The sequence below is a fragment of the Salvia splendens genome, chromosome 15 (assembly GCF_004379255.2).
Source record: "Salvia splendens isolate huo1 chromosome 15, SspV2, whole genome shotgun sequence".
In the NCBI taxonomy this organism is placed as follows: Eukaryota; Viridiplantae; Streptophyta; class Magnoliopsida; order Lamiales; family Lamiaceae; genus Salvia; species Salvia splendens.
In genome coordinates, this window is record NC_056046.1 from 18821785 (window position 1) to 18834899 (window position 13115).

Genomic DNA, 13115 nt, shown 5'->3' on the forward strand with positions numbered 1-13115 from the left:
AGGTTAACCTCTTCAGTGACCACATCAATGAGGTCGTTTTCATCCCAGTCCTTGAACTCCTTCTCAACGACGTGGGCAGCCGGCTTCTTCTTCTTGCTGCGGCAGTCCTTTGCAAAGTGGTCCGGTTTGCCACATTTGTAGCAATTGTCTTCAAACTTCTTTGTAAACGTCTTTCCCTTCCCTTGGTCACTTGGACGATTTGGGCGAGGGCGTTTGTTGGAGGGACCGCCCCGCTCCAACAGATTGGCTTTGGCTTCAAGTGGGGCGAAGCCCTTAGCCTTTTGGTCGCTTTTGCGCACATCAGCCTCAATGCGCAACTTCACGATCAAGTCTTCAAGGGTCATCTGCTTTCGCTTGTGCTTGAGATAGCTCTTGAAGTCCTTTCAACTAGGAGGAAGCTTGTCAATGATCGTGCACCTTAGGAATTTGTCGGGCAAGGTCATCCCTTCAGCCACTAGTGCGTGGATGATCATTTGGAGCTCTTGGACTTGCTCCATGACAGGTCGAGAATCGACCATCTTGTAGTCCATAAATTTGGAAGCTACAACTTGTTCAGTCCCTGCAGCATTATCTATGCTATACTTCTTTTCTAGGTTTTCCCACATTTGTTTAGATGTGGTTACATTGGAGTATACATTGTAAAGGCTATCATCTAATGCACTTAAAATAAAATTTTTACATAGATAATCCCCTTTTCTCCAAGCTTCATAGTCCGCCATGACTTTGAGCCCAGTCTCTTGGTCGCTTGGCGCAGGCGGCTCATTTTCCCTGAGGAAGTTGGCGACGCCCAATGTTGTCAAGTAGAACAACATCTTTTGGTACCACCGCTTGAAGTCAGATCCTCCAAACTTTGATGGTTTCTCGGCAGGTGGCATCATTCTTGGTGTAAAAGGTGCCGCACTTGGTCCATGGAAGGAACCAATTCCGTTGCCCCCGAAGGAGCCAACAACATGGTTAGGCATAGAGCCCCCACCATTCATGTTGGACATAGAGCCCGCCATGGTCGTACCAGCCCCGAAGGGACTAGCACCCGCATGAGACCCGAAGGCCCCAGCATTCGTGTGAGACCCGAAGGCCCCAGCACTCGATCCATTAAAGGAACCACCAAAGGTGGAACCAGTGGACGCCCCGAAAGGGTTGTCCCAAACCCATGGGACAGTTGAAGAGGCGGATGGGAAGCCGGGGGTAGGCATCATCGAGGGGATCGATGAATTGTTGACCGGTTCAGTGGTCGCCATGGTGGAGGGAATGGCAGCGGCGGAGGTGGCGGCAGCGGTGTTGGATTCAGTCGACATCTCCAGGAAAGGTGTTAAATGTTTCGAAAGTTTTTAGGTTCAGTTTAGTGTCCAAATTCTTTCAAAAGCAAGTTATATCTCGTCTTGCGATTGTTGGTTTCTGGGGATTACAAGAGATACAACCGGGCGTAATACAACCCAAAAGAAAGAATACAAAAGGAGAAACTGAACTTAAAATTACAACGGAAAATCGAAACAACTAAACCGTGAATTAGCCGAGTCGAGGAGGCCTCTTCCCGCAAGACGAGATACGCCCCAGTAGTGCTCTCGGTTTGGCCTATTTATAGGCTAAGCCACTATGCAGGGTCAACCAAGCCATTGAAGGCTCATCATGGCAGATTCGTAACCGTCGTCGGTGGTCTAAAAAGATTAGTTTGGGCCAAGCACCAAGCCCAAAGACCACCCAAAGACCAATTGCCAAGATCAAGATCCAAGATCCAAGTCCAAGATCGGGATCGGGCATAGAGCCGCCACCATTCATGTTGGGCATAGAGCCCGCCATGGTCGTACCAGCCCCGAAGGGACTAGCACCCGCATGAGACCCGAAGGCCTCAGCATTCGTGTGAGACCCGAAGGCCCCAGCACTCGATCCATTAAAGGATCCGAAGGAACCACTAAAAGTGGAACCAATCGAACCACCAAAGGTGGAACCAGTGGACGCCCCGAAAGGGTTGTCCAAAACCCATGGGACAGTTGAAGAGGTGGATGGGAAGCCGGGGGTTGGCATCATCGAGGGGATCGATGAAGTGTTGACCGGTTCAGTGGTCGCCATGGTGGAGGGAATGGCAGCGGCAGAGGTGGCGGCAGCGGTGTTGGATTCAGTCGACATCTCCAGCAAAGGTGTTAAATGTTTCGAAAGTTTTTAGGTTCAGTTTAGTGTCCAAATTCCTTCAAAAGTAAGTTATATCTCGTCTTGCGATTGTTGGTTTCTGGGGATTACAAGAGATATAACCGGGCGTAATACAACCCAAAAGAAAGAATACAAAAGGAGAAACTGAACTTAAAATTACAATGGAAAATCGAAACAACTAAACCGTGAATTAGCCGAGTCGAGGAGGCCTCTTCCCGCAAGACGAGATACGCCCCGGTAGTGCTCTCGGTTTGACCTATTTATAGGCCAAGCCACCATGCAGGGTCAACCAAGCCATTGAAGGCTCATCATGGTAGATTCGTAACCGTCGTCGGTGGTCTAAAAAGATTAGTTTGGGCCAAGCACCAAGCCCAAAGACCACCCAAAGACCAATTGCCAAGATCAAGATCCAAGATCCAAGTCCAAGATCGGGATCGGGATCGGGCCCGGGCCCGCGAGCACGGGCTCGGGCGGGCGGGCGGTGGCGGCGGCGCGCGCGCGTGTGGGTTTTTTCACCCATCTTGGTTCACTGTAATTATTAAATAACATAAAGTCACTTAATTTAAACACATTAAAATATGTGTTAATCCTCCAATGTGGGATAATTAACACTAGTTAATTATTCCCTAAGCTCCAACTCAAGCTTTAATTAAAAGCTAATTATGCCCAACTTTAATCCACTATTTCTCACTCACCGAAAATCAGATTTGAGAAAGTGAATATTCTACATTTGTCTACGTAAAATGTAGATCGGCGCTATGTCATTTAATTTTACAAAATTAAATGTCTCGTCACATTTATTATTTGGTCAAAATCCATTGACCGAATATATTTAATCCATGATTTTTACATCCCTTGTTTTATGGACGGAGAGATCGAATCTGTCACGTCGATTTCATTTTAATCAAACAGGCAGTTAATAAAAATATGAATTTTTTGACATTAGATCTCTATCACCACAAAACCCTGTCAAATGAACTAAAATTACAGTCAAACATATCAAGTAAAATCCTCAAAATCTCACAGCAAATGTGTGGTCATTGTTTCCAACAATGGAGATTTGAGAATTTGCGCATTACAAATTCAATATTTCGAGCCAGCATCTTCGCAATTGAGCTACGAATTGCGATAATTTACGTCTTCATTTTCAATTTTCCGATAAAAATCGAATCTTTTTTCGCCCCCTTCTGAATTTAGTGGGAAAAGGGTTTGGATTTTTCTGTACCAATTTCCTCTGTCACTCACGACAACCGCGTTTGAATGTGTTGAGTTGAGAGCTCAGAATTTCATGGATATTGTTCGTTTTTTACATCGGTGAAATTTTCTCTTAGTGTTAGCTAATCTAATCAGCAGGATTTTGCAGCTTTGGGTGAAGTGGGAATGGGTAATTAGGGTTCACGAGCAGCTGATTTTGTATGGCGACGGCTCCTGCGGTGTTAATTCAGTGGATTCCTGAAGATGACCTCTTGCTGAAGAATGCTGTTGAGGTAGTCCCAATTGTCGAATTTTGTTGAATTAACACTCATATTTATCCGAATTCTGGGCGTTGATACTTTTATTCTATTTGATTATGTGATGATTTTGGATGGTGAAGTCAGTGGATGCTAGGGTGATTTACTGAACCAGTTTTACACTTATGCTCAGGCGAAAAGCCATAGGATTTATAGGTTTAGCAATATCTGAGCAATTTATAGCATTTGGAAATTATTTCATTTCAGTGTTGTGATTTGTAAATGTTACTCTCAATAGTAGGAATAGTTTTGTTGTGATTTTTACATGGCAACAGCAATTAATGAGTGCTTGGATTGTTCGACTAGGAATGTAGAGTGTCGTTGAATTGAACTACATTCTCTTGCAACCTGTATATACTGGTGCAACAGTTGTGCAGATTGTAGATTTTTCAGTTGCTCTTCGAACAAATGCTATGAAGTATTCTTCTTTTAGTCATAAAAGTCGCCATAATAATCGATCAAAAGAAGAGAAATGCCAATTTTCATGATGTTGGTTGAAGGCCTAGTTTTTTAGTTGATGGAGAAAAAATTGTGCTCTTAGTTTGCATTGGTGTTCCGAACTATAATACTGTTTGTTTTTCTTATCTCAGGCTGGTGCTTCGTTGGAAGCACTTGCCAAAGGTGCAGTGCTGTTTTCTCGTAGATACAGTTTACGAGAGCTGCAAGAGAGATGGCACTCTCTTCTCTATGATCCGGATATTTCAGCCCAAGTTGCTGCTCAAATATTTGAACTTGAGATTTCTGGTATCAACCATGCATCGAAATTTAACAGAGCTGAGAACAACTCCATAGGAAGTAAAGAGGTTGCGCAAAAGAGGAAACATGCGAGCATCCGTCGAAAATATTATGCCATGAGAAAGAAATTCCGTAATGAATTATTCAGCAACAGCAATTTGGGAATTTTTGAACCCAATCCTCATGAATTCAGTGAGCAAAGTACTGATTTTCAGAAACAAGTGATGCATGATGCCATATCTGACCATCTATTACTTCAGGAAGAAGATATAGATATTTTGCGGCATGCCTTTCAGGGTCCAATAAGGGATATTTCTGTGGCATCACGTGCAAATAATGTGCCGGGAGGCTATGGACTTGATGGCGATGCCACTTCCTCACTAATAGAAGGTGGAAATGATATTTTAGAGGTTGATATCAAAAACAGAAAAAGTTCAATTGATGAGAATCCTCATAATTCTTCTGTTGGATTTAAAGGTACACAACAATTCAACCCCTCAAATTCGGATGGCTTTTCTTCTTTACAAACAATCATGTTCGAGCCCAATCAGCCTCACTTGCGCCACTGGAGAAGAATGCAGGATGTTTCAGCTTCTTCAGTACCTACTAGCATGAGCTTGCAAGATGCAGATCTGATTGCTGAAGATACGATCAGGCATGAGGCCGAGGATAAAGAAAATAGCTCAACTGTATGCACCGGTGAATATGGTGACCCAGACTCACTTTTGAACCTCTCGAATGAGGATGAGATATTGTTGGAGGACGTTGAAAATTGTGCAGCTAATAAATGTTGTACTGATAGTACTGGTGCAGTCATCCAAGATTGTATCAAAGACGGTCAAGAAAATGATAAAGCAAAAACTGAACCCGAGTCTGTCACAGTTGCAGAAGTTGTTCCCTCGATTGCTCCTAGTGCAACACCCGTGGTGTCCGAAGTATCCACGTCCTCTGTTCATGGAGACCAACCAATGAATAGCCAGTCAGAGGTTGATCCACCTTCAAAGTCAACTTTGATTTCAGATTTTACTGGACTCGGTGGTGGCAAGATCTGCTGCACTTTGAACACCGAGGACACGGAAATTCCATGCAATGATGATATATTCTTGCTTATACATCCATCGACTTCATTTGGTTCTTCTACAACACAGCCAAACTCCATGGGTTCTATGACATCTGCTCATCAAAAGGATTATGAACAAGGTTTAAAATTCTCGATGAAAGGAAATGAATCTGCAAAATCTTCTGTGTGGCCTCATATGGTGGGCACACAGGCGGTGCACCCGCTTGTAGGTCATGCTGCGAAAACTAAACTTCATGATTCCAGAGAGCAGACTTTACTTCCTGGATTTGCTACCAAAACCATTGGACATTCCACTAAAGGTGGATTACAGTATGCGATTCCAAAACAATGCAGCAATAGTCTGGTCAAGAAAGAAGTTGCTGGAGTTGATATAAAGGTAGTTTGCATTCCACTTAAATTCATTTTTCTTCCTTTTTTGAACCACTGTGTCTGGAGTTTATAACACTACCATCTACGGCTTACACAATTACTCTTTGCACACAGGCTGGACAAAACTCAGCACCAGTCAGTAATATAATACAATCAACAGAAGCAGGCCCCTCAAGAAGCCAACATCCAGAATCAGCGTTTGACGACTCAGAGTCAGATGATGTCGAATCTGGAATTGATGACGATGTGCCTTATTTTTCGGACATTGAAGCCATGGTATTGAATCTTGACGGTCTACATGAATTTACTCTTCCCAAAAAGATTTGAAGAAACTCCAATTTTGATCTTGCAATGTCTTCTATGCAGATACTAGAAATGGACTTAGATCCATACGATCAAGACTCCGGCATTGTTAGACAAGGTTTGTCCAGTTCTCTTGTTTGATTGATAAACTCAATTCTTCCCTTATCCTAACGAAGAACTTTTATCATTAACGTTGGGTGCTAAACTTGACAACAATGCTTTTACCTGATTTTAGTTTTCCTTGTTAGAGATCCTTCTCTTTTTACTTAGTGCACAATTATTTGTTCTCTTGACTCTTCAGTTCCAAGTTATCAGTATGATGATACCAAGAGAACCATCATAAGGTTGGAACAAGGTGCCCGATCCTGCTTGAGGAGGGCTATGACATCACACGAAGCTATTGCTATCTTGTATGGCCGCCATTTGAGGCATTACATCACGAAACCCGAGGTGCTGAAGAAACTACCCTTTTTTATTCTCTTTTTGATTGGTTATCATGCATATTATAATAGTAATGTGAAGAAAAGTGATTGAATACGTCGATTCAAACTTTAAATTGATAGGAAAATACTGAACAGGAAATGCATCTACTGAAGGCGCTCTGAGTCACTGTTGCATTCATATCTGTTATCTTTCCTGCGTTCTTGAAAATTATAGTAAATCTCTATTCAGAGAAAGTGCTTCATTCATGTGATAAGTTTCAATTTTAATAATATTCTTGATGACTTATCTGTCGCCAATCAAATACAATAACTAGGCAGCCCTGATTGAATATTCCAAGTGAAACCATGCATTCTGCTACAAGATGCATGTCACGAATATTATTATCGCATAAATATCAGATGACCTGTGTCTTATGATCACAATTCCTTACCTTTTGGCCTTTTGGGGTTCACTGCGACTTATAGTACTGTGCACACCACTTTTTGGTAAAACTGTTCTTTGATAGTCGTAATTTCTAATCATGCGCATACATATTTCTATGCGCCTTACACGTTATTAATTGGTAAAACTTTGTTGTTGATTCTTGTCCTGTAATTTTGATTTTTTTTTTCAGGTTTTACTTGGAAGATCAACTGATGATATGGATGTTGATATTGATCTGAGGAAAGAAGGAAGAGCTAATAAAATCTCTAGGCGGCAGGTATGGTTTTGTAACTTTGTGCTTGATAAGTTTTTCTTACGCTGTAAAGAATGAAGACAGTACTAAGAGCCTTACTTTTTAAAGTAGTAGAGGCGTGTATAGGATGAGCATATATATGTAAGACTGTTATAGGGTTCCGTACACTGTTTATGTATAAATTGAAACCTTAATCATCGCATTCATTTGGATCCACTCAGGCTATTATAAAAATGGAGGCAGACGGTTCGTTCTTTCTGAGAAACTTAGGTAAGAGTTCAGTGTTGGTGAATGGCGTTGCAGTAGCCTGTGGGCAGTTGCTGAACCTTAGCACAAGTTGTTTGATTGAGGTAATCTATCGAATTGTTTTTTCCATGTTGTTGCTTGGCCACTGCTTAATAACGAACATACATGCATAAATTTTGAAACTTGCTGCGTTTGTAGATAAGGGGGATGAGTTTTGTGTTTGAGATCAACCAAGATTATGTAATGAAGAACTTGAGTAGATATTTCCTGAAAAATAAAGGAAAGACGGGCAAATCTGATTGGTCGGCCGAGGACGAATCGTGAGCATACAAAAGGGTTAAAAAGGTTCCATGGTAAGTTAATATCTAGGCTTACAGCCCCAGGTTGAAATAAATTGCTCCCCTGTAAAATGTTAGTGTAGATATTCCGTGTTTTAGAGCTCGTTGCGATCTAGCCGCATTCCACACGCGCTATCTCTGTGTTGTATACTTTCTTGATGTATTAGAAATTAATGAGGTTTTTATACACTCTTCTTTGCCACTTTCAGCCACGCTTTTTATGTGAAGAAGATGGAATATAGGACTTAGGAAATGGCCATGTGTGGGTGCTGAATATGAAGAATATATTTTGCTTTTAAAAAGGGAAAAGGAGGCCTTAATCATGTAGATTTTAACCTCTTTTTACTATACATTTTGAAAGAGGAATTGATGTGCCCACATTTGCTTGGTTATTTATGTGACAATAATTATTCCTAGTTCCACAATTGTTTGTTTTTGGAAGTAGAAACTAAGTAAGGATGATGGATTACATAGACAATTTGGTGGTGTGGTCCAAGGTAGAAAAGTAGTAACAAAAATATGTGAAGTTAGTTAAATGTTGGGGCAACCATTAAATTAAAAAGGAATTTTATTTATGTACATATTTTTGAGTATTGACATCTATGCAATTTCCGAAAAGTAATTGCTATTTATAGTAAGTTAGATTCTTAGACATCTTCTTTCACAATTACTATACTATTAAATAACAAACGTCATTTATGATCACTGATGTGGGTACCTGTATTTGAATTTTTCCTCTTTAAAGTAAGTTTTAACTAATGTCTAGTTCTTTTTAAGTTGAATTCTTTGATTATGATATCATCGAATATCTATTATACGAATTGAAAATAGGAGTACAATTTAGTACTCCCTTCATCTTATTACATGTGAGATATTTTATTTAGGCATATGATTTTAGTAGTGAAAAAAATAAGAGAAAAAATAAAGAGAGAAAAAATTATTTTTTTTTACAATAAAAGAACATTTCACACTTATAATGGACTTATGGATGGCTAAAAAAAATACGCTTATAATTAGAATTAGAAGAGGGAGTATAAAAAATTCCTTAGACATCGTCATAACTCATTTTTTCCACTTTCATGTCAACATTTTAAATTTTTGCCCCCAACACTTCTAATAGTGCTAGCCTCAAAAGCAGCCCCAAAATTCATCCCAACTTATATCACTATTTTCAACTTTTTTAAGTTATTGAGGTAGCAAATAAAGTAAAATAGCAAATTAATAGTAGTATAAATTAAATTAGGGATGCAAGTTTAGTTCTTGGGTTTCGGATATATCCGATCCCGATCCAATACCCGGGGGATTTTGGGTACCTGAAACGCGAAATTATGGGTTTGGGTACGGGTTTGGTTAGTTATTAATGTTAGAATTTTTTTAGTTTAGGGTAATCAAAACCCGTATCAAGATACCCGACTAATTCTCGATTAAACCGATTAATTATGTAATTGTGATAAACATTTTTATTTAGTATAGGGCCTACGGCCTATATGGTAAATTTATTTAATCACATTTAGATTTATAAATTTTTTTTAGTATACTGCAACCGGATTTAGGGACTAGGGTGGGTTGCTTTGACATTTTATTGTTCTATTATCTAGAAATATGTTATGTTTTATTTAAACATCATGTTACATTATTAATTTCTTACTTGTTATCTTTTCAATATATAGTTATGCTTTCTCCATTTTATTTACATGTTTATTTAAAATCTTAAAAATTTATTTTTATTTGTTTTGAATTTCAATTATGATGAAAATTTCTTTATTTTAAAATTAAGTAGTGTCTATTTGTCTAATGTCATAGAATCTCAATCTAGAAAAAACTAAATTGAAGTTTAAACTTTTAATAATATTGTGTTATTTTTAATAATTTTTATTGTCATCACAATATAATTTATATGAATAAGAATAAATTGGAAATATTATAGTTTTGAATTTATGGGTATACCGATTAGTTGGGTTCGGGTATATGATATTTTTGTTAAATATACATACTCCCTATTCGAAGCAAACAAGAATCGTAGTTGGTATGTAGTCCATTTATTAGTCTGAGTAAGTGACCGTTTTTTGCAGGCAGCTTAAGTTGGATTCGGAATTTGCATGCATATTATATCCTTGCATTAATCAACAAATGTAATAACATGCGACAGCAGTTAAACATTAATCAATTCATATGATTATTAATTTATTATATGTATGTATGTATGTATGTATGTATGTCTATATAATTGCTAACATAGCATGACATTAATGCTACTACCACCACACTACACGCTCCCCCCTCTCTCTAAATATCATTACCCATCTCTGCAACTCCACTCCGTCATAACAATGGCAGCCATTACATTTACACCTCTCTCTCTCCTTCTTCTCACTCTCTCCATCTCCCTCTCCATGCCCTCCCACTCCACCACCCACCCCCAAGACGTACAAGCCCTAAAGCAGCTCAAACGTACAATCGCCCCTTCCACAATCCCCCCTTCCTCCTGCATCTCCTCCTGGGACTTCTCCCTCGATCCCTGCGATTCTCTCTTCTCCGACAAATTCACCTGCGGCCTCCGCTGCGACGCCTCCTCCAATTCCAATTCCAATTCCAATTCCACTTCCACTTCCACTCTCCGCGTCACCGACCTCTCCCTCGACCCCGCCGGCTACTCCGCCCCCCTCTCCTCCATCCCCTTCTCCTCCCTCCCCTTCCTCCAAACCCTAGACCTCTCCTCCAACAACTTCTCCGGCTCCATCCCCCCTTCCCTCTCCCTCCTCCCCCTCCTCCGCCGCATCTCCCTCTCCCGCAACTCCCTCTCCGGCCCCATCCCCGCCTCCCTCTCCTCCCTCTCCCTCCTCCAACAACTCTACCTCGACAACAATCTCCTCACCAATTCAATTCCCCCTCTCAATCTCCCCAATTTGAATCGCATCGAGTTCCAATCCAATCAACTCACCGGCTCACTCCCCGACCTAACTCTCCTCCCAAACCTCAATTTCCTCGACGCCAGCGACAATTCCCTCTCCGGCGCCCTCCCCTCCTCCCTCCCGCCCTCCCTCATCGAGCTCGTCGCGCGGAACAACCAATTCGAAGGCGAGATTCCGTCAATCGAAGCGCCGAGTTTGCAAGTGCTGGACCTGAGTCACAACAAACTCACCGGGTCGGTCCCAGCGAGTTTGTTCACTCACCCAAATCTGGAGCAGCTAACGCTGTCGTTTAACCACCTCGAATCCGTGGAAACACCCGCTGATTCGGGTCTGACCAGCCCGCTTATATCCGTTGACTTGAGCAACAACCGGGTCCGCGGGTTTTTGCCCGGGTTCATGGGCTTTATGCCGCGGCTGTCGGCCCTCTCATTGGAGAATAACGAGCTCACCGGCCCGATCCCGATTGAATACGCTATGAAGGTGTTGGGTTCGGGTTCGGCCCAATTCGAGAGGCTTTTGTTGGGAGGGAACTACTTGTTCGGGGCGATTCCGGGCGGGTTTTTGGATCTGAAAGCGGGTTCCCTAACGGTTCGGTTAGGGGATAACTGTTTGTACCGGTGCCCGTTGAGATATTTCTTTTGTGAGGGAGGGGTACAAAAGTCATTTGAGCAGTGCAGGGCTTTGGGCCCATTTGTACCTAGCAATTAAATTTTGCAGAATGTATAATAATTTCATTCATTTATTTTTTCCAAAAGAGCAACATTGTTGAGAGAATTCAGGCCCATGATCGCTACTTGCATGCAATTATTGTTTACGGCATCATGCCCCTCATCAACCCATCCCAAGTTGCCAGCTCATTCCATGTATATTAGACCACAGCACATACAATATTACTGTCTTCTAGAGTTCTAGTCATTGCATTTCAATTAAGTATTTAATTTGCAATACCCCTATTTACTATTTTTATATCAAATAAATGTAAAATTGAACTACGAACATAATATGAGTCCTATTTTACTTAAGCACAGTCTTAAGAAATGTAAAGAAAGTTGGACGTGGGGTCCCATTTATATACTCCATCCGTCCCTGAAAAGTATGAATAATTTGTTTTTTAGTCCGTCCCTGAAAAAAATGAACATTCTAATTTTGGAAGGTCTTTTTTTTTCTAAATAGGCGGCACCTATTATCCATTAACAATACTTTAATTACTTTTTCTCTCTATCATCCTTACTTTATAAATAATGCATTAAAAGGGCTGAGTCAAATATTCATACTTTTCAGGAACGGGTGGTGGAGTATACTAGTTTTATAATAAAATATGAATGGAATAAGTTGGTAGAATGTGAGCCTACTTACCATTTATGACAAAAGTGAAATAGAAGTCTTACTGTGGGACGAACGAAAATGACAAAATATGATTCATATTGTGGGACGAAGAGAGTAATTCATAGCAATATAATTAATAAAAATACTTCGATAAAATTAAAAATCCTACATATTATAAATTCATAAAAAACACTATTAAGATTTAAAAATACAAATCCTACAAAATATAAATTTAAAAAGTAATTTAATGCTGGAAATATGTTGGTGTGTGTCCAAATTTCTTTGAGGCGATCATCATGGAGGGTAGCATGACTTATATTTATAGGATTTTAAATTTCAAATTAAAAGAAAAATTACCTCCATCCACCCCCTAAAACCACCTTCATGGCTTCATCCGAATGCCGCGGCTCATGCTCGGAATGGGTGCCCACATCCCCATTCCTCCTCACCCTATCTGCAATGGTTGGTTCTGCTATTGGCCTCTCCATTGCAGATGGCCTTAGGCTCCAAATTCAGTCTTGAGATGCAATGTGAGTATGTATTTTGTGATGAATTAGATTACATTGTGCTTACTTCAAAATAAAATTAGAGTTTGCGCACATGTACATTTAAAATTTCCTTTATGAGACTGCGTAATTGCATTATCCAAAACTAAATACTGAGTACCTTATTGCATAAACATGATATTCCGAGGGATGATCAAAAGTTGACATTTCATGCTTGAAAGCTATGCAAAGTGGGCTCGACATTTAGTGATGTTTGGATTTTATCACTGAGTGAAAAATAAATTATTGGACAAGTTTGTCGATCGAACTTGAAACATATAAAAAGTGGGTTTGGCAGTGTTGAAGTGTGCTCTGGAATTAATAAAATACTTATTTACTTAATGGCTTAAAATGGGTCGTTGAATTTGGTTGAATGGATGGTGGCCGTTGGACAATATATTAAAATGAATCGTTTAATAATAAATCGATGGTAAGTAACTAATGGCGCCATTAATAATAGTTGAGATTGAAGACATATGAAGAT

The 13115-nt window shown here is 40.2% G+C and overlaps 2 protein-coding genes across 3 annotated transcripts; both read left to right on the forward strand.

Annotated features, from left to right (window-relative positions):
* Positions 1-3099: 3099 nt before the first annotated feature.
* LOC121768964 lies at positions 3100-8056 on the forward strand. Of its 2 annotated transcripts, XM_042165588.1 has the most exons (9): positions 3100-3632; positions 4247-4781; positions 4869-5848; positions 5956-6117; positions 6208-6262; positions 6446-6594; positions 7202-7288; positions 7486-7614; positions 7709-8056. In XM_042165588.1, the coding sequence occupies exons 1-9, from the start codon at positions 3561-3563 to the stop codon at positions 7832-7834; spliced, it is 2295 nt and encodes a 764-aa protein (XP_042021522.1). In that variant the 5' UTR covers positions 3100-3560; the 3' UTR covers positions 7835-8056. The 2 variants fall into 2 exon arrangements, with proteins under 2 accessions (XP_042021522.1, XP_042021520.1); XM_042165586.1 differs by having other exon boundaries at positions 4247-5848.
* Positions 8057-10106: 2050 nt separating this feature from the next.
* Positions 10107-11520, forward strand: LOC121767198 (receptor-like protein kinase 5). Its single transcript, XM_042163413.1, has one exon. It carries the CDS (start codon positions 10179-10181, stop codon positions 11466-11468), a length of 1290 nt encoding a protein of 429 aa, XP_042019347.1. The 5' UTR covers positions 10107-10178; the 3' UTR covers positions 11469-11520.
* The last annotated feature ends 1595 nt before the right edge of the window (positions 11521-13115 follow it).

Excerpts from the sequence above, each read along its gene's own strand:
- LOC121767198 (XM_042163413.1), top strand. The coding sequence starts at position 10,179 with ATGGCAGCCATTACATTTACACCTCTCTCTCTCCTTCTTCTCACTCTC.
- LOC121768964 (XM_042165586.1), top strand. The coding sequence starts at position 3,561 with ATGGCGACGGCTCCTGCGGTGTTAATTCAGTGGATTCCTGAAGATGAC. Across the intron at positions 5,849-5,955 it reads TTGCTGGAGTTGATATAAAG|GCTGGACAAAACTCAGCACC; the intron begins GTAGTTTGCATT and ends CTTTGCACACAG. Across the intron at positions 6,118-6,207 it reads TTTCGGACATTGAAGCCATG|ATACTAGAAATGGACTTAGA; the intron begins GTATTGAATCTT and ends TCTTCTATGCAG.